Genomic DNA, 21,055 nt, shown 5'->3' on the forward strand with positions numbered 1-21,055 from the left:
TATCCAGGTAGATCATGTTGTGAACAGATATTCACTCTGACCGATCATCAAAATCCATCTTAATCAACTTTAAGAAAGTGTTTAACGGTGTCTACACAGAGACCTTTTGTAATATGGCTAGAAACTACAGAATACCAGATACATTGACCAACATAATAAGGAGTTTATACGATGGAAGTACATGAGCAGTAAGATCAGATACAGGCCTGACTGAGCGGTTTGATAGTATGACTGGACAAGGGTGTGTGTTATCACCAATTCTCTGTACATTAGCTGGCAACAAAAGACATAGTGGACAGGCGTTAGCCAAAATGAGTTACATGACCTTGACTTGCCAACCACATTACTATTTCTAAATATGACATGGAATGGAATGGAATGATTGCCCTTACATCAGAGATAGAAAAGGAAGCAACAAAAATTGGATTGAAAGTAAATGCATAGAAACCCAAGATTATGTAGGTAGGAAAGTGGACAACAGTTGCAAAGTTGTACATGGATAGAAAAGAAATCAAACAGGTAGACAAGTTCTGCTACCTGGGGAATGTGATGACGTTCAAAGGTGACTCTGATAAAGATATTCGTAGGAAATTGGGAGAAGCAAACACCATTTTTGGAAGGATGAACAACATCTGGTCAGAGTTCTCTCCACACCAAACTAAAGTTCCAATTATACCATGCGATTGTACTAAGCATGCTGCTGTACAGAGCAGAGACGTGGCTGATGACAATGGCTAACAAAAAAAGACTGGATGTTGCCCATCACAGACGTCTGAGGAAGATATTACGAATATCACAGTAATACAAAATAACAAATACAAGAGTAAGGGAGCTGTCAGAACAGGACATGTTACAAAGTATCAAAGAAAGACTGCTCAGGTGGCTGGGATGTGTACACCATATGGAAGATGGGAGACATGCTAAGCAAGCATTGAATTGGGTACCAAAGCGAGGAAAGAGAAAGCAAGGAAGGCCAAACAGGAACTGGCAGAAGACAGTAACAGAAGGTACTGAATGAACTGGCATTGCCTAGGAAGGAGTACCATAACTAGTGAGCAACCATAAGTAATGGAGAAACTGGACAGCTCAATGTATTAGTGGCACTTTCCTTCTCAAGCATCTTTGAGAAGGAAAGTGCTCAGCTTGACTCTTGGATCCCAGGCTAAGTGTGTTACATGTGCAATTAGAAAAAAACCCACATTTTTATTATAAACTAAGCTAACTTGCTCGAGAATCAATGACAGACAATGACCACTGACCCTCCTGGTGCCATTTTTACATCTCTTTTCCTAGTAGAATTGTGAACAGTAGGTTTTGGATGTGTGAAGTACCTGGGGAATAGATGGGCAATCAGACTACATTTTGAACTGTGTCTGATGGGCTGGGAGTACATCAAATCCGCATGACGTGATCTTGACCTCTGGCCTCCAAGAAGTGGTGTTGATGAGTCTGGAAAGGAATCTCATCCAGCCCTCCTCCATTGAAATACAGCCTCAGTGATGGGGGGCTGGGGAGCCTGCCTTGAGGGAGGGACGGAAGAAAAATGGGGGATGATCCTCCACAAAGCATCCCAAAAACAGCGTCAAGTAGGAATATGTTTAATTTAATGTTGCAATGAGGAACCTGAGTATTACCGTGCACAGGGCTGTGCACAGCCCTAGACTTCTGCCATTTTATACAGTGCCAGTTGGTTCAATGGTTAAAGAGGGCAACAGGGATCCAAGCCTCCTGAGTTCTGTCCATGGCTCTGTGAAACCTTGGACGAGTTCACAGGGAGCTACGAAGAAGAAATCATGATTGTCTGAGATGACTGGATGGAATGGGCTATAGAACTGTACAGCATTATTAGTACGCATGCATTAGTAATAAAGTAATGATACTCATTCATTCTGACAAGGCTGTTTGTACACCAAGTCCCCCAACATGTTAATAAGGTGTTCTTCAAAGTCACTATGGGCCTCAAATATTAATGTCAGATATCCTTTGGCACAACTCTCTTAGCCTGAAACCTCTGGCAACTGCAGCACTTAGCACAGTAACTTTTCAATGTTCCCATAAAAAATTAAATAGAAACCTAAATTCTATTTAGAATTTGAAATATGAATCTGAAATATACTTTATTCAAGCCTTATTGAAGAAACAATTTATTACAGCATTAATTGTCCTGATAAAAGGAAAGGAAAGTTTAGCCATGACTAATTAACCTAATTATAGCAGACTGTGACAAAATGGTTGTACGAGAACTGTTCCTTAAGTAACCACAACTGCCAAAACCTCAAAAGCTAATAAATCAACACACAGTAATGAAACATAAACACTAATAAAGTTTACATCATGCCTATAACTTGTAGTAGAATCAATACTGCAAACAATGATCAGAAAGGACAATCTAATGGCTATTTAGTATTTGGTAACAAAGAGTTCATGAGCTGAACTAGGACTCTTTTAGTGAGATATTTACACAATATAACATTTTGGTACAAAAGAATGAATTTTCTATGCTCAGAAACTGATCTCTTTTTATTGTGCACTAACTTTAAATATGCATTGAATTTGTTTTTAAAAGGTCAAAAATAAAATGCTGCCACCTGAACATGTAAAACACCCCACTGAACCATGGAAGAACAGATGACGTATGTTTATTTTTAAAAAATTCATTCATTATTATGCGACATCTCTGCAAGAATGAGCAGAGCTAGTTTGGCCTCAAAGTTCCAACAACATTTTGCATGGCACTGCCAATTAAAACTTAGAGCAGTGAGAACAACACTGACAACTTGCAAAGAGTTCAATGCATGTGTAAAATGGAGCAGATTTCAGCCACCCACATCTTTAATATAAAGGTACAGCCCATGGAGATGACAGATCTCAACCTGGGCCAAGTTCATGCTAGGACCTGAAGTCCCTGGGGGCCCATCTTTTGTATTAACAATGAGGGGAATGGGGCACATTAGCTGCCCTGGTCCATGAGCCCATGGTCCCTTTGCATCTTGAAGCTTTGATCCAATGGTCTCCCAAAAATGAAAAATGGGAGTGGGGGTAATCAAGATGGTAGCAGGGTTCTCTGTTTTTTAACAACAGTCCAGTTTGAGTCTGTCTTAGTCCTTAAGAGTGTTTGATCTCAGAAGCAGTGGTTCCCACACTACATTGTACAACTTCACCCCAGCATAGAAATTCATTAATATCTGAGATAGCAGGTCCAGAACCCACTGCAGTGCAGCAAAGCCCAATGGCCATGCCCCAGAACGCTTTAAACTAACACCTGTATGGGCATCAGTAGAGATGTGTCATAAAGTACCATAAACAAACACCTTCATCACATTCCTGGATTACAACAGTCACCAGAGATTGTTCATCAGCAGCAATACAACTACAGATATGGCTCCCAATTCTGCAAGATTCTTAAACACATGTGTAACTGTAAGCAGAGGAGTCACCCACTAATGTCAGTGGACTAGTCATATGCTTGAAGTTAGGCATATGTTTAAGCACTCTGCTGAAGCAGAAAGTACGTTCCATGCTAGTTGACTGGCAAGCAGTCAGATAGTCCAGAAGGGTCATTCCTTCACTCTCCCTCCTCCCAGTGCAGCAGCTCTTAGACCGCTCTATTATGTCCCTGTGCACAAGCCTTGCTAAGGTCATATCAGTTGGTATTGTTGGGGCTACAGCCTCCTGCAGAAGTCTCTGCACCACAAGTCTCTGCACCACAGCCACAGATACTTGTCTCAGCCTTAAATTGCCCATATCATCCTGACCATGCATAGCACCCGGCCAGCAAAGATCCCAAAGTGCTTTACAAATTGTAACCGCTCAGCATCTGCTGAGCGGTTACAGAGGGAGAATCTGATGCATGGAGAGGGAAAGTGACTTGCCCAAGGCCACACAGGGAGCCAGTGGCAGAGTGAGGAATAGAACCAATTGCTTTCACCACCAGAGAAAACTGCTTTCCTAAAACAACACTTTGTGCTAGCTCTAGACTGTGGCTGGTGTTCCATCTATTGACTGCTAGAGGAATTGATCCAAAGCCTACTGAATTAACACAAAGATTCCCATTGACTTCACTGGACTTTGATTCAGAGATATCGATAAGAGATATTGAAGACATTTCATAGAATAGAATCATAGAATATCAGGGTTGGAAGGGACCTCAAGAGGTCATCTAGTCCAACCCCCTGCTCAAAGCAGGACCAATTCCCAGCTAAATCATCCCAGCCAGGGCTTTGTCAAGCCGGGCCTTAAAAACCTCCAAGGAAGGAGACTCCACCACCTCCCTAGGTAACGCATTCCAGTGTTTCACCACCCTCCTAGTGAAATAGTTTTTCCTGATATCCAACCTGGACCTCCCCCACTGCAACTTGAGACCATTGCTCCTTGTTCTGTCATCTGCCACCACTGAGAACAGCCGAGCTCCATCCTCTTTGGAACCCCCCTTCAGGTAGTTGAAGGCTGCTATCAAATCCCCCCTCATTCTTCTCTTCTGGAGACTAAACAATCCCAGTTCTCTCAGCCTCTCCTCATAAGTCATGTGCTCCAGACCCCTAATCATTTTTGTTGCCCTCCGCTGGACTCTTTCCAATTTTTCCACATCCTTCTTGTAGTGTGGGGACCAAAACTGGACACAGTATTCCAGATGAGGCCTCACCAATGTCGAATAAAGGGGAACGATCACGTTCCTCGATCTGCTGGCAATGCCCCTACTTATACAGCCCAAAATGCCGTTAGCCTTCTTGGCAACAAGAGCACACTGTTGACTCATATCCAGCTTCTCGTCCACTGTGACCCCTAGGTCCTTTTCAGCAGAACTGCTACCTAGCCATTCGGTCCCTAGTCTGTAGCAGTGCATGGGATTCTTCCGTCCTAAGTGCAGGAATCTGCACTTGTCCTTGTTGAACCTCATCAGGTTTTTTTCTGCCCAATCCTCTAATTTGTCTAGGTCCCTCTGTATCCGATCCCTACTCTCTAGTGTATCTACCACGCCTCCTAGTTTAGTGTCATCTGCAAACTTGCTGAGAGTGCAGTCCACACCATCCTCCAGATCATTAATAAAGATATTAAACAAAACCGGCCCCAGGACCGACCCTTGGGGCACTCCACTTGAAACCGGCTGCCAACTAGACATGGAGCCATTGATCACTACCCGTTGAGCCCGACGATCTAGCCAGCTTTCTATCCACCTTACAGTCCATTCATCCAGCCCATACTTCTTTAACTTGGTGGCAAGAATACTGTGGGAGACAGTATCAAAAGCTTTGCTAAAGTCAAGAAATAACACATCCACTGCTTTCCCCTCATCCACAGAGCCAGTTATCTCATCATAGAAGGCAATTAGGTTAGTCAGGCACGACTTCCCCTTCGTGAATCCATGCTGACTGTTCCTGATCACTTTCCTCTCCTCTAAATGTTTCATAATTGATTCCTTGAGGACCTGCTCCATGATTTTTCCAGGGACTGAGGTGAGGCTGACTGGCCTGTAGTTCCCCGGATCCTCCTTCTTCCCTTTTTTAAAGATGGGCACTACATTAGCCTTTTTCCAGTCATCCGGGACCTCCCCCGATCGCCATGAGTTTTCAAAAATAATGGCTAATGGCTCTGCAATCTCACCCGCCAACTCCTTTAGCACCCTCGGATGCAGCGCATCCGGCCCCATGGACTTGTGCACGTCCAGTTTTTCTAAATAGTCCCGAACCACTTCTTTCTCCACAGAGGGTTGGCCACCTTCTCCCCATGCTGTACTGCCCAGTGCAGCAATCTGGGAGCTGACCTTGTGCGTGAAGACAGAGGCAAAAAAATCATTGAGTACATTAGCTTTTTCCACATCCTCGGTCACTAGGTTGCCTCCCTCATTCAGTAAGGGGCCCACACTTTCCTTGATTTTCTTCTTGTTGCTAACATACCTGAAGAAACCCTTCTTGTTACTCTTAACATCTCTTGCTAACTGCAACTCCAAGTGTGATTTGGCCTTCCTGATTTCACTCCTGCACGCCTGAGCAATATTTTTATACTCCTCCCTGGTCATTTGTCCAATCTTCCACTCCTTATAAGCCTCTTTTTTGCGTTTAAGATCAGCAAGGATTACACTGTTTAGCCAAGCTGGTCGCCTGCCATATTTACTATTCTTTCTACACATCGGGATGGTTTGTTCCTGCAACCTCAATAAGGATTCTTTAAAATACAGCCAGCTCTCCTGGACCCCTTTGCCCTTCATGTTATTCTCCCAGGGGATCCTGCCCATCTGTTCCCTGAGGGAGTCAAAGTCTGCTTTTCTGAAGTCCAGGGTCTGTATTCTGCTGCTCTCCTTTCTTCCTTGTGTCAGGATCCTGAACTCGACCATCTCATGGTCACTGCCTCCCAGGTTCCCATCCACTTTTGCTTCCCCTACTAGTTCTTCCCTGTTTGTGAGCAGCAGGTCAAGAAAAGCTTTGCCCCTAGTTGGTTCCTCCAGCACTTGCACCAGGAAATTGTCCCCTACACTTTCCAAAAATTTCCTGGATTGCCTGTGCAATTTATTTTAAATTTATTTTAAATTAAACAGTTACCTTGACGCCACCCCATGACTGATTAGACAGGAACTCCACTGGACTCGTGACTCCTGGCTGTGCTGGATATCGAAGCAGGAAGTCCAGCTCCACCACGTTAATTTCATTATTCATCAGAAGTATCTGCAATGTCCAACAAATGATGTACCTTAGCACTGCTGTTCGGATTCTCGGAGTGCAGCAGAACAGATTAGAACATTCATTGTTAGAGGCATGCCAGAATGTGTGACTAAAATGTATAAACTGCCACCAGATAAATGGGGCTGGCAAAATATACATCACAGAGTTGTGGAGTAGAAAACTGAGGAGCTGGAACAAACGCATGGAGTCCACTGACCCAACAGTGATAAGTTTCTAAAATAGGACTTGGGAGGGGCTGTGGATCAGGTCCAAAGGGGCCACAGAGAGCAGCTGGGAATCCCTCGTGGCACAGAGGAAGCCTTAGGGATGTGGTTGGTTCTCCATCACTTGCAGTCCAAGTCAAGACTGGGAACTTTCTCAAAGATATTCTATAGATCAAATAGAAGGTGTGGGCTTGATGCAAAAATTGCAAGGTAAGCTTCTATGGCCTGTGCTATGCAGGAGGTTAAAGTAATATACATAAACACAATGGTTCCTTCTAGCCTTAAAATGCATGACCTTAGGGACAATGAGGTACGGTGAACATCTGTTACATAATCAAAGCAACTACTTGCAAGCGTCCTTATTCCACTAAAGAAATTAAAGCATTTGCCCTTCTTTTTTCCAAGGGCTAATACATTTGGTACACAGGAATCATAAACTAAATCCAGAACTTTAACAATGTACAGTCAGTAAACTGGCATCCAAAGCAGATCATCTCAAAGTGGGGTGTTGGTTTTCACATGTTCCACTGCAAAGGATTTTCAGTTCCCCAAAATACCATGAAATTTTTTTTAAACCTGGGTTGGTGTGAGTGTGTGGTGGGGGAGTGGGTGAACACAAAATCACATGAAAGGAATTGGCCAAAATTTTTTCACGATTTTTCACACAGATTATGTCACTGCAATGTGCCAGTTTTGGCCAGCTCTAACCATTTTGTTCATGTGGGATCACCCAGTGATAGGAGAGAGGCATTCAGTGTGGTGAGAGCCTGTGGAATCTGAGTGAATAGCTCACGTTTCCTGAGAGGGGGGTCTGCATCAGCTGTGGGCTGGAGATGGTCTGCAACATGCACCCATTATTATTGTTCACATGTTGTCACGGGATGATTGGTGACTTTTCCTCATTTCTTTATTGCAGCATTGCTGACTGTACCTCACTATCAACCTATGGAGCAATAGCTTTGGCAGTATCATGGAGTCATGTTTAGCATCTCTACATTTAAAGGGATGGGTGAGTTTTCCAGCTGAAGCGGGAATTACCTTATTTTGACATGGATAAAAATAATGTGTCTTATCACCAACCTCACTCCACCTCCTGTTAAGTGCAGAGATTTCATCGCCTGAAGTAAACCCATTCAATATTTTCAACAGATAATACCTACTTACAAACTCAACATGTACTACTTGTATACTTTACCTAACAAAGCTAGGCGTATATTTTCTGAAAGAGTATGTGTGTGTTGTGGATCAGAGTTAAGGCTCTTTGTGTAATGTATAAGGTGATGTTTTACATGCCAGTAATTTTACTAACAAAGTATACCAACTTAAAGAGTAATGGAATATTTATATAAATCACCTTTCCTGGTAATGTCTATACTTTTTAGTGCCTAGGCTTTTTAAAGTGTAATGTTTTTGTTATATAATATGGACAAGGATTATATTACTCACTGGAGTGAGTTAACTATAAATTAACTATTTGTGTGGAGGGATAACCTACAGTCAAGTCAGATCTGTGTTCCATACTGTTCATTGCATGTTATACAGTAACATATATCAAACTGCCACTCACTGCACATACTTGATAGCAATTTTACAGCATAACGGCAGTCACTATTTATTTACTTATTTTCATTTCAATATGTAGGCATAAAAAGGACTTGCACTCTGGGCTGCTGACATACCAACAGATCATTAAAAATAGAGTTAAGTTAAGATGAAAACAGCAGCAGCAAACCAACTACTCGTTCTCCACATACAAGCAGCCTGTCCCCAAAGGCCACCTTCCCCATCACTTCCTTGGGTTCTACAAGCAGGCATCACTGCTCAAACAGTAATTTGCAAACTTAATGCGAACCAAAGCATCTGTGATTGTTAGCAGTGAGAGAAGCAGAAGGGGAAAGAACTTTCCCAGACCACGTACATTAGCTCACGTATGCTGAAGGGCAGGAATGGGGATTGGGTTTTCTCCTGGAGGACAGTGTGCAATGCCAATAACTTGACTTATCACACATATCATTCCATCTAAATGATACTGTTCCTGTTCTTTACCTGGAAGGTCACTTGGGCAGTGTAGGTCAGTTTGTCACACTCAAACAGCCCCCGGGTGGTATACTGGAACACAGAGAAGGTGATGCTGTCGATCAGGTTTAGAACGCGCTCTTTCAGGCTCTCGTCTGGAGAGGCCCTCTCCACAGCCTTCTGAAACACGACACTGAACGCCTGGATGGGGGGACAGGAGGAAGATCTTTGATGCTTTACAATTACTCTTTTAATGCCCTGAATATTGTATGCAACATTCCCACAGCTGAAGTGGATTCATTTTTTTTTCTATCTCATAAACAAAGCAAACAGCCAAGTGGTATGAACTGCCAGCTCTAGACAGCTGTGTAATGCGATTGGACACTAGGATTTGGACCAGCTTTTCTCTCTCTCTCTCTCTCTCTTTTCCAAGGCAAAAATGTTTACTTGCTGCTCTTTTGAGAAGTATTCAGCCATAAAACAATGACATTCTCCATTAAATTATGCTCATTTGGGTTCAGGAAGGCAGTACATAGGCAGGCTCACTGAATTAAAACAGAATGTCTAATGGAAATATTTCACATGATCTGTACAGCTCTGTTTTGCAAACATTGAGCTGAAAGACACTGGAGATCCCAGAGGAGAAAATACCTCCCACGTCACATGTCTCATTGCAATTTAAAGGTAACAAATTCCCTTAAGTGCAACCCCCGCCCCCAATAAAAAAAAAAACCCACCCATGACTTTTTTACTACCTGGATTCAGCAGAAATGACAAGAGAAGAAGGGTAGATGATACCCAATGATCTGGGAATTAGATTAACCCAATAAGGTCCCCTCAGGACATCCACTGAGGAGGAAGCTATTATGTAAAATATGAAACATTTCTGATGTAAATGAGAAAAGACTCAAAAGCCTTCAGAGCATGCTGGAGAAAACACATTAGCAAATTACCAAATTCTACTGAAGAAAACCCCAACCACAGCTTGGTTAAAAATGAGAAGACTCCATAAAGTGGAAACTAGCTAATCTGAAATAACCAGCCCCGTACAAATTAATAACACTAAACAAGCCAGATATGGCTGTGCAGATAGAGTTATTTTTAGGGTTTTATAGGCCCAAGCAAAGAGAAAATAATACAGTTGTAAATTAGAGTAATATTGGTACATATTTTATTGCTCAATTATTTGTAGAATGTATTTTTCCTGCATAAATTTCTTGTTAGACAATGTGCAGAGACCCATGTAAATCTTATGTACACCAGTTTATAATGGGCTTTGTAGCTAAAGTTATAACATCATTTGTGAAGTATTTTGCAATCATCGCTGCACATCTCTACAAGACAAATTATAATGGGAAATTATAAAGTATTAGTTAAAAACATTTTAGGAATCGTTTTCTAGGTATTTATACACACTGTTCATGTTACTGAAAAAACTCCCAAGGTACAGATGAAGTCGATGAAGGGTGAAACTCAGATGTTCCTGTACCTGTTATGTGAGGAATGGATCTACTAAAGTGTATACTTGTAAGGAAGATACTCTCCACATTTCCCTGACAAAATAATCTCAGCATGTGAATCAGCCCCATATATGCTATTCCAAGAAGGACTGCTAGGCAGAGATGGCATTCACCTTTCGAGGAGGGTAAAGACCCTATTTGGACACAGACTGGCTAACCTAGTGAGGAGGGCTTTAAACTAGGTTCGATGGGGACAGGTGAGCAAAGCCCACAGGTAAGTGGAGAACATGGAGACCTGGGAGATGGGTTGGAAATAGGAGGGAGCGTGGGCTATAATGGCAGAGAGAAAGGAGGGTCAGGGCAAAATTGGGAGGCAAGATCAAATCAGTATCTTAGATGCTTATATACAAATGCGAGAAGTATGGATAATAAGCAAGAAGAACTGGAAGTGCTAATAAATAAATACAACTATGACATTGTTGGCATCACCGAAACTTGGTGGGATAATACACATGATTGGAATGTTGGTATGGATGGGTACAGCTTGCTCAGGAAGGATAGACAGGGGGAAAAGGGAGGAGGTGTTGCCTTATATATTAAAAATATATACACTTGGACTGAGATGGAGATGGACATAGGAGACGGAAGTGTTGAGAGTCTCTGGGTTAGGCCAAAAGGGATAAAAAACAAGGGTGATGTCATGCTAGGAATCTACTACAGGCCACCTAACCAGGTGGAAGAGGTGGATGAGGCTTTTTTAAACAACTAACAAAATCATAGACTCATAGACTTTAAGGTCAGAAGGGACCATTATGATCATCTAGTCTGACCTCCCGCATGATGCAGGCCACAAAGCCGTCCCAACCCTTTCCCTTGACTCTGCTGTTGAAGTCCCCAAATCCTGGTTTAGAGACTTCAAGTAGCAGAGAATCCTCCAGCTAGCGACCCCTGCCCCATGCTGCGGAGGAAGGCGAAAAACCTCCAGGGCCTCTGCCAATCTTCCCTGGAGGAAAATTCCTTCCCGACCCCAAATATGGCGATCAGTAGAACCCCGAGCATGTAGGCAAGATTCTCCAGCCAGACCCTCATTGGCCATTGATACTATTTACCAGTGATGGCACACTGTTCGTTTGACTAAAATCATGTTATCCCATTAAACCATTCCCTCCATAAACTTATCTAGCTTAATCTTAAAACCAGACAGGTCCTTCGCCCCCACCGTTTCCCTCGGAAGGCTGTTCCAATATTTCACCCCTCTCATGGTCGGAAACCTTCGTCTAATTTCAAGCCTAAACTTCCCCACGGCCAGTTTGTATCCATTCGTTCTCGTGTCCACATTAGTACTGAGCTGTACATCCAAAGCCCAAGATTTGGTGGTGATGGGGGACTTCAGCTATCCAGATATATGTTGGGAAAATAACACAGCGGGGCACAGACTATCCAATAAGTTCTTGGACTGCATTGCAGAAAACTTTTTATTTCAGAAGGTTGAAAAAGCTACTGGGGGAAGCTATTCTAGATATGATTTTAACAAATAGGGAGGAACTCGTTGAGAATTTGAAAGTGGAAGGCAGCTTTGGTGAAAGTGATCATGAAATCATAGAGTTCACAATTCTAAGGAAGGGTAAAAGGGAGTACAGCAAAATAGAGACGATGGATTTCAGGAAGGCGGATTTTGGTAAGCTCAGAGAGCTGATAGGCAAGGTCCCATGGGAATCAAGACTGAGGGGAAAAACAACTGAGGAGAGTTGGCAGTTTTTCAAAGGGACACTATTAAGGGCCCAAAAGCAAGTTATTCCGCTGGGTAGGAAAGATAGAAAATGTGGCAAAAGACCACCTTGGCTTAACCACGAGATCTTGCATGATCTAAAAAATAAAAAGGAGTCATATAAAAAATGGAAACTAGGACAAATTACAAAGGATGAATATAGGCCAACAACACAGGATTGCAGGGGCAAGATTAGAAAGGCAAAGGCACAAAATGAGCTGAAACTAGCTACAGGAATAAAGGGAAACAAGAAGACTTTTTATCACTACATTAGAAACAAGAGGAAGACCAAGGACAGGGTAGGCCCACTGCTCAGTGAGGAGGGAGAAACAGTAACAGGAAACTTGGAAATGGCAGAGACGCTTAATGACTTCTTTGTTTCGGTCTTCACCGAGAAGTCTAAAGGAATGCCTAACATAGTGAATGCTAATGGGAAGGGGGTAGGTTTAGCAGATAAAATAAAAAAAGTACAAGTTAAAAATCACTTAGAAAAGTTAGATGCCTGCAAGTCACCAGGGCCTGATGAAATGCATCCTAGAATACTCAAGGAGCTAATAGAGGAGATATCTGAGCCTCTACCTATTATCTTTGGAAAATCATGGGAGACAGGAGAGATTCCAGAAGACTGGAAAAGGGCAAATATAGTGCCCATCTATAAAAAGGGAAATAAAAACAACCCAGGAAATTACAGACCAGTTAGTTTAACTTCTGTGCCAGGGAAGATAATGGAGCAAGTAATTAAGGAAATCATCTGCAAACACTTGGAAGATGGTAAGGTGATAGGGAATAGTCAGCATGGATTTGTAAAGAACAAATCATGTCAAACCAATCCGATAGCTTTCTTTTAAGATAATGAAGCTTATGGATAAGGGAGAGGCGGTGGATGTAGTATACCTAGACTTTAGTAAGGCATTTGATACGGTCTCTTTATTGATATTCTTATCAATAAACTAGGCAAATACAACTTAGATGGGGCTACTATAAGGTGGGTGCATAACTGGCTGGATAACCGTACTCAAAGAGTAGTTATTAATGGTTCCCAATCCTGGTGGAAAGGCATAACAAGTGGGGTTCCGCAGGGGTCTGTCTTGCTACCGGCTCTTTTCAATATCTTCATCAACGACTTAGATATTGGCATAGAAAGTATGCTTATTAAGTTTGCAGATGATACCAAACTGAGAGGGATTGCAACTGCTTTGAAAGATCGGGTCATAATTCAAAATGATCTGGACAAATTGGAGATATGGTCTGAGGTAAACAGGATGAAGTTTAATAAAGACAAATGCAAAGTGCTCCCCTTAGGAAGGAACAATCAGTTTCACACATACAGAATGGGAAGAGACTGTCTAGGAAGGAGTATGGCAGAAAGGGATCTAGGGGTTATAGTGGACCACAAGCTAAATATGAGTCAACAGTGTGATGCTGTTGCAAAAAAAGCAAACATGATTCTAGGATGCATTAACAGGTGTGTTGTGAGCAAGACACGAGAAGTCATTCTTCTGCTCTACTCTGCACTGCTTAGGCCTCAACTGGAGTATTGTGTCCAGTTCTGGGCACCGCATTTCAAGAAAGATGTGAAGAAATTGGAGAGGGTCCAGAGAAGAGCAACAAGAATGATTAAAGGTCTAGAGAACATGACCTATGAAGGAAGACTAAAAGAATTGGGTTTGTTTTGTTTGGAAAAGAGAAGACTGAGAGGGGACATGATAGCAGTTTTCAGGTATCTAAAAGGGTGTCATAAGGAGGAGGGAGAAAACTTGTTCATCTTAGCCTCTAAGGCTAGAACAAGAAGCAATGGGCTTAAACTGCAGCAAGGGAGGTTTAGGTTGGACATTAGGAAAATGTTCCTAACTTTCAGGGTGGTTAGACACTGGAATAAATTGCCTAGGGAGGTTGTGGAATCTCCATCTCTGGAACTATGTAAGAGTAGGTTAGATAAATGTCTATCAGGATGGTCTAGACAGTATTTGGTACTGCCATTAGGGCAGGGGACTGGACTCGATGACCTTTCGAAGTCCCTTCCAGTTCTAAAATCTATGAATCTATGCAGGAGAAAACCTCTTCAAGGCTCTAAGGAGTGTTTCAAGCTCACAAGCAGGATTTACAAACTGTCTGGAAAAAGTCCTAGACTAGAGGCAGACTCCCCTTCACCCTCATACAGCTGGACTCCAAACAACATCTCCTGTCCTTTGTGAGCATGTAGCATTGTTATATTTACACTGAAACCGCTTGTCATCTGAGAGACGTATGCAGTAATTGCTTTGAAGCTGCCATGGCCCAAACGTGTGTCCTTCTCTGATGGACTCCTTTGCAGGAAAAGACCCAGAAGAGCCTCTCGGCACCATTAGACTGGCCAAGAAGACGACTCAGGTGGGTTATTTTGTCAAGGCAAAATTATTAATTATTAATTATTATTATTATTTGTATTGCAGTAGCAGCTACAAGCCCTAGTCATGACCTAGGGCCCCACTGTGCTAGGTGCTGCACAAACACAGAACACAACGATAATCCCTGCCCCAAGAACTTTACTGACCAAGCAGACATCCTGAAAGTTAACCGCCTTCCCCACCAGTCAAAGTAGGGAAACCTGCTGGTGAAACAACGCCCAGACTTGAAATCAAGAAACAATTAACTATGAATTTACAGCTAGCCACATATTTTAACCTATACCAAAAAACTAAGTCTCCTACTCTAAATCCCAGTGGAGAGCAAAGATTGGATTCTGTGTCCATTCAGGTTGGCAAAAGAAGGGAACTTATGGACAGAAAAAACAGATGAGTTCAACAAATTGGCAGCTGGCCTGGAAGGCTGTGATCTGGAGCTGACCTTTTGGTTCTCAGATGAGGGGGTTTAGGCTGTGGAGACTTGGGAGGTTCTCTTTTTCTGTCTGTATGCTGTCCCTTTTGTGACTGTGATTTCTGGTTATTGCCATCAGAGGAGTGAAGTTCTGGAACAGCCATCCAAGGGGAGCCGGGGGGGGGGGAGGGGCAAAAAACCTAACTGGCTTCAATACTGAGCTTGGTAAGTTTATGGAGGAGATGGTATGATGAGATTGCCTACAATGGCATGCAGCCAATCTGCAACTGCTAGCAGCAAATATCTCCAAGGGCCAGAGATGGGACACTAGAGGAGAAGGCCTCTGAGTTACTACAGAGAATTATTTCCCACGTGTCTGACTAATGGGTCTTGCCCACACGCCCAGGGTCTAACAGATCACCATATTTGGGGTCAGGAAAGTATTTTCCCAAGTCAGATTAGCAGAGCTACCTTGGGGGTTGTCGCCTTCTTCTGAAGCATGGGAAATGGGTCACTAGTGTAAATGGTGGATTCTCTATACCCTGAAGGCTTTAAATCAAGCTTTGAGGACTTCAGGAACTCAGCCAGAGGTTAGGGGTCTATTACAGGAGTGGGTGGGTGAGGTCCTATGGCCTGCAATGTGAAGGTTGCACCCACCCTTACCCTTGTCTGCGCCCCCTGTCCCCTCCCCCGCTAACCCCCCCCCCACCCCAGGTGCCAGGGCCCGACATGGGTCTGTGGCTCCGGGGGGGAACGCGGACAGGGGTAAGGGGGCTGAGGCTGGGGCCACAACTGGGGATGGTTTTGGGACCAGGGATGGAGCTGGATCCAGGGGCCAAGGCTGGAGGCGGGGTCAGGAGCTGGGCCCCTGGCTCGGTGAGGAGCCACACCGAGGTTGGGGATGGGGTCAGGCATGGGCCAGGAGCCAGGGCTGCAGCTGAGGGCAGGGCCGGAGCAGAGCTAGGGGCAGGGCGGGGCTGGGTGGTGCTCCTTCCCCACTCCCTGTGGGGACTGGCCTGGGCCTGCTACTCCCCCCCCCCACTGAACATTCCTTTGTGCCCCCTTAGGAGGACACGCCCCACAGTTTGGATACCTCTGATGATCTTGATGGTCCTTTCTGGCCTAAAAGTCTGAGTCTATGAGCTGCCCTTTTGTGGCACAGCTCTGGGAACCACTGCTCTGCATACACAGAGTTTTATAACTAAATGTATTTCTTCCATTTCCTTGTGGTAAATGAGACGGACATTTCTGATTTCCTCCAAATGGCTAGTTTCAACTATATTTAGAGTTACCAGGACGACTACAGGGTGAGGGACTACTACTTCCCAGGTATACTACTTTAACATTAAAACGAAGCAGTTAATACAAAATATTGTTGTGAAACATAATGCATATACACACATAAAATACTTCGCAAAACCAAGGATATGAAAAGGGCAAGCCAGGCTTCAGTGCATACTCCACCATTACCACAACTACCATACACCACAGATCAGGCAACAACAATACACTTAGGCAGCAAGAGTCCGTATCACCAAATGTATATGGCCACATTGCACAGCTTTAATCTGGGGGTCTAAAATCTCCTCAGGGTTATTACTGATTTGGTGTAGCCAGGTTAATCATGGATGACTGCGTGGCCACTGCCAGTCCATGGCCAGGCAATGTCCCTTCCAAGTCCAATCAAGACCTCAAGTCCAATCTTCAGGGCTCAATGTGTGGAGACTTTATCTCTGAGGTGGGCTATATGATCAAAAATGCCAGCCGGCTGTGATAGCTGATGACTTCAATCTTCTTGAGACCAGTTCTCAATAATACATTCCTATTACTGATAAAATCAAACCATCTTGTGCCTAGTAGTAACCGCTGGCAACGCATATGAAATGCCTCAAGCAGCCTGATGTCTTGTTTAAGCAAGACAGATCATGGCCTGCAAACTTAACGCTGACCCATAGGGATGCCACCCTTCAATCTTTAATCAAACTATCGCCACCTAACACAACACACTAGTGCACTGCATAGCCATGATTGACAGCGATGGGAGGGGGTAGCTCGTCTCTCTCAGCCACATAGACTGTGCACTATTTGTAGGAAAGACCATCTTGCAGATGACACAAAAATTGGGAAAATGTTAAATAATGAAGGGGACAGGTCACTGTTTCAGAGTGATTTGTATCACTTGGTAAACTGGATGCAAGCAAGCAATATGCGTTTTAACATGGCTAAATGTAAACATATACACCTGGGAACAAAGGATGTAGGCCACACTTACAGGATGGGGTTAGGAAGTAGTGACTATGAAGGTGATTTGGGGGTTATGTTGGATAATCAGCTGAATGTGAGTTCCCAGTGGCCAAAAAAGCGAATGCAATCCTGGGATATATAAACAGGGGAATATTGAGTAGGAGTTACTTTGTTTCTGTAGGGAGGTTATTTTGTTTCTGTATTTGGCAGTGATACAACCACTGCTGGAATACTGTCTCCAGTTCTGGTGCCCACAATTCAGGAAGGATGTTGATAAATAGAAAAGGGTTCAGAGAAGAACCACAAGAATGATTAAAGGGTTCGAAAACATGTCTTATAGTGACACAGACTCAAGGAAATCAATCAATTTAGCTTAACAAAGAGACGATAGAAGTGATTTCATTACAGTATCTACATGGGGAAGAAATATTTAATAATGGGCTCTTCAATCTAGCAGAGAAAGGCGTAACACAATTCTGTGGCTGGAAGTTGAAGCTAGACAAATTCAGATTGGAAATATGGTATAATTTTTTTAATAGCGAGAGTAATTAACTGTTGCAACAATTTACTGAGGGTTGTCATGGATTCTCCATCACTGACAATGTTTAAATCAAAATTGGACATTTTTCTAAAGGATCTGCTTTAGGAATTATTTGGGGAAAGTTCTCTGGCCTGTTATCTACAGGAGATCAGACTAAATGATCATAATGGTCCCTTCTGACCTTTGAATCTATGAATATTTCTGTGGTGTGTTTGTACAGCGTCTACCACAAAGGGATTCTGGTACAGGACTGGGACTCTAAGGTGCTACTGAAACAAAAATAAAACCATGAAGTGCTTTTAGAAAGCCATAAATAACAGCAACCTCCATGAAAACCAAGCAATAGAAGGGATTAGGTTATACCTACTTTTATAGTGGGAGTTAAAATACCCTCCCCTCCACCTGGCCAAGAAAACAGATTCCATTTCACCGTAGTGTGTTAATGAGGTAACTAAACTGTCCAGCAGAACTCTGGGGAGCTGGGAGAGTTCTTGTCAGTCACAGGGGCAGTACCTTCAAAGAGAACTGGTACATGGGGTGAATGGCATTGAGGTCGTTCATGATGAAGTACAGCAGAGAAGCCCGTGTTGCTGCAGGTCTGTAGTGCTCCCTCGCCTCGTTAATCTTTGTTTCTGTCACCTTGGACTCCTGGACCTGTGAGGAAATTAAAGACCAAAACAACCATGAAACTATTTTAATTGTGTGACTCTCTCTCACTTCCGAAAAGATGGGGAGAGCAGAGCTCTTTTGCTGCCCCTGTGTGAGGTTAACACCTACCACAAAACTGGATGACCAAAAGAGAGGGCAAAAGCCCCTCTGATTACGACTACAGAGCAATTCTCTGCAATGCCAAGCAGTGAGAATTGGATGCTGTGATTTCACACAGACTGCAGAGTGAGAACCTGATCTGTTAGCTATTCAAATATTCCCCCTCTGAGCCTGGCAGGTTTGTTTTCTGGGTGGTAAGCAGTGACAGTTAGACCTGGACAGTGCTTATACTGGGAACAGCTGGCCTGGGCTAATTGCCTTGGGTTGTGTTCTGTGAGGTAGGTTTTGGTACATGTTTGTGTCGGCTCCTTCCCTGCCTGTCTCTTTCTGGAATAGAAAAGTGCTGTCACAACACGGTTGGGAAAACCCAAGATCTGCCAGCTGCAGGTAAGCACTCTGCTGTATTTCATTTCACGATGCCCAATTACCTGCTTCCACTGGGCCCCTCTGAGCTTCCCCACAATACGCCCTACTCCTGACGAGCCTTAATCAGTTTTGTCATCAGCTAATTTTTCCTCGCTAATCGCCCCCCACATGTGGGTCATTAATGAATGTAAGGTACCAAGCAATTCTAGGCCTAGCTAGTACTGCTTCCAGGGTGACTCTGCTATTAACTCCACTCCAAGCTGAGAATTGGTCATTTACTCCTACTCTTTGATTTGCTTCTCAAAGAGTTCAATCCAGAACAGGACCATATCTCATATTCAAATAAGGCTCATTGGTCTGTACTGTCCAGCACCATATTTAAAGGGGAGTACAAACTAATATGGTTACTTGGTATAAAGCAGAGGTCACTCGTAATGTGGTCTATTTTAATAAATGAAGATGTGAGCCAGTGAGGGGTTGTCCTGGGGGGAAGCGGGGCGCTGATTGGCAAGGAGGATGGATTAATGCTACAGACAAAATTTTGAGGCCTGATCAATACATGCTGCATGTGCAGGGTTCCAACAAGCAAGGTGGTGGGAGGCAAAATACTCCCATACTGTCTTGCACAGCTGGCTTAATGACTTTTTCTTCACCTTTACCATGCCAGTTTTAAGGTGCGGCTAGGTTACAGATTGACAATCGAGAGCTGCAGCATGAGGTCTGTGCAAGCAGAATTGCTGCAGAAAAGATTACAGAGAAATTGCTAAATGTCACTTTTACCCCCAGGCTGCAGGACTTTTATTGCAGTTCCACCTTTACCTGACAGCAGTTGCATGACTCAGAGGGAATTCGCAGCATATGAAAGAAGGAATCCATGAACTGCTATGAGAATTCCCATGACAGTGTTTGAATTTGAAGACGCATAGAATTTAATATTAATAAGTGCCACCAGTGTATGGGGTCAGGTACAAAAAAAAAATCTTTCCATTGTTAAGAATTAAAGTGAGAGACAAAGTTTGATTTACAGATTTGTAGAAACTTTAGGCCTTGTCAGCACACGTAAGTTGCACCAGTTTAATTGAAAGCAGTTTTTAAACCAGTGCAAGCCCCCATGTGGACATCCTGATTTTGGTTGAACAGCTGGTTTAGTGATTCCTAATCAACTTCAGCTAACCCAACATAAGCCATTCTGAAACTGAAGTAGGAGTGTCTGCACGGGAACTTGCGTCAGTTTAACTACACTGGTTTAAATTCACACTTTCAGTTAAACTGGTGTAAGTGTCTTGGGAAGAGTTAAAATGCTTTTAAATAATGAAGGTGAAGTGTCTCTGCTCCTAGGGTTGCCACTTCAGAGGCAAAAAAAAAAAAAATGGGATATTTGCCTGACCCCACCCAGGGCACTGTCTCCCTTTCCCTGCTCCAGGGGCTGTCCCGGGCATCGACCTTGGCAAGCAGGATGTGGCAACCTGCTCCCACCCAGAGGTGATCCCCACAGCTGGTTCCTACATGGAAGTGACTGGATGCTGCCAGCCCCAAGCTCAAACTGTGCCGCTCACTGCTCCCAAGCTGCCCTGTCCCCACAGCTCCCAGACACTCTGGAGCCAGAGCTCCCTCTGCGCAGCTGCTGCCACCCCACAGCTCCTCAACTACAGCTAGTAGGAGCTGGGGGAGCGAGCAGGGGCATGACTAACAGAAAAGGGGACTTTTAATGTCCCAGGAGGATGTACAATTTCCTGGGAGAGTTACCTAGAAAAAGGGACGATCCCAGAAAAACCCAGACAGGTGTATTCTAGCTCCATGGGGGAGGGTCACCGAGCTTCCCTCCAGGAGCTACAACCAGTGGGAGGTGATTACAGCACAGCCTAGGACAGGTAAACAACTCCAAAGAACACCCCGCCACCCCCTGGGGATTTTTACATATACCGGGTCAGATCCAAGGAACACAGAAAGGCTTTTGGCATAAGGCTGGTCTGGCTCTTGTTCATGATCTGAATACTGGCATGAGCCTTTGTCCAAGAGGGCAAGGTCTGCTGGAAGGGTCTGAAGGACCTTGTCATCTACCTGACCCTCATGTGGAAGATGAGGGATCTCTGATAAGCACAGCATGTGGTTAGACCTTTTATTGTTTTATCTATTTCAGGGGTAGGCAACCTATGGCATGCGTGCCAAAGGTGGCACGCGAGCTGATTTTCAGTGGCACTCACACTGCTGGGTCC

At 43.8% G+C, this 21,055-nt stretch overlaps 1 protein-coding gene across 1 annotated transcript in view; it reads right to left on the bottom strand.

Moving 5' to 3' along the window:
- DNAH9 (dynein axonemal heavy chain 9) overlaps positions 1–21,055 on the bottom strand; it is a 404,651-nt gene that overhangs the window by 109,119 nt on the left and 274,477 nt on the right. The window contains exons 57-59 of the mRNA XM_054048023.1: positions 18,219–18,359; positions 8,927–9,097; positions 6,537–6,659 (exon numbers count right to left, since the gene is read on the bottom strand). Coding sequence (XP_053903998.1) covers positions 6,537–6,659; positions 8,927–9,097; positions 18,219–18,359 — 435 coding nt within the window. The remainder of the gene's footprint in view (positions 1–6,536; positions 6,660–8,926; positions 9,098–18,218; positions 18,360–21,055) is intronic.

Source organism: Malaclemys terrapin, chromosome 13 (genome assembly GCF_027887155.1).
Source record: "Malaclemys terrapin pileata isolate rMalTer1 chromosome 13, rMalTer1.hap1, whole genome shotgun sequence".
Taxonomy (NCBI): domain Eukaryota; kingdom Metazoa; phylum Chordata; order Testudines; family Emydidae; genus Malaclemys; species Malaclemys terrapin.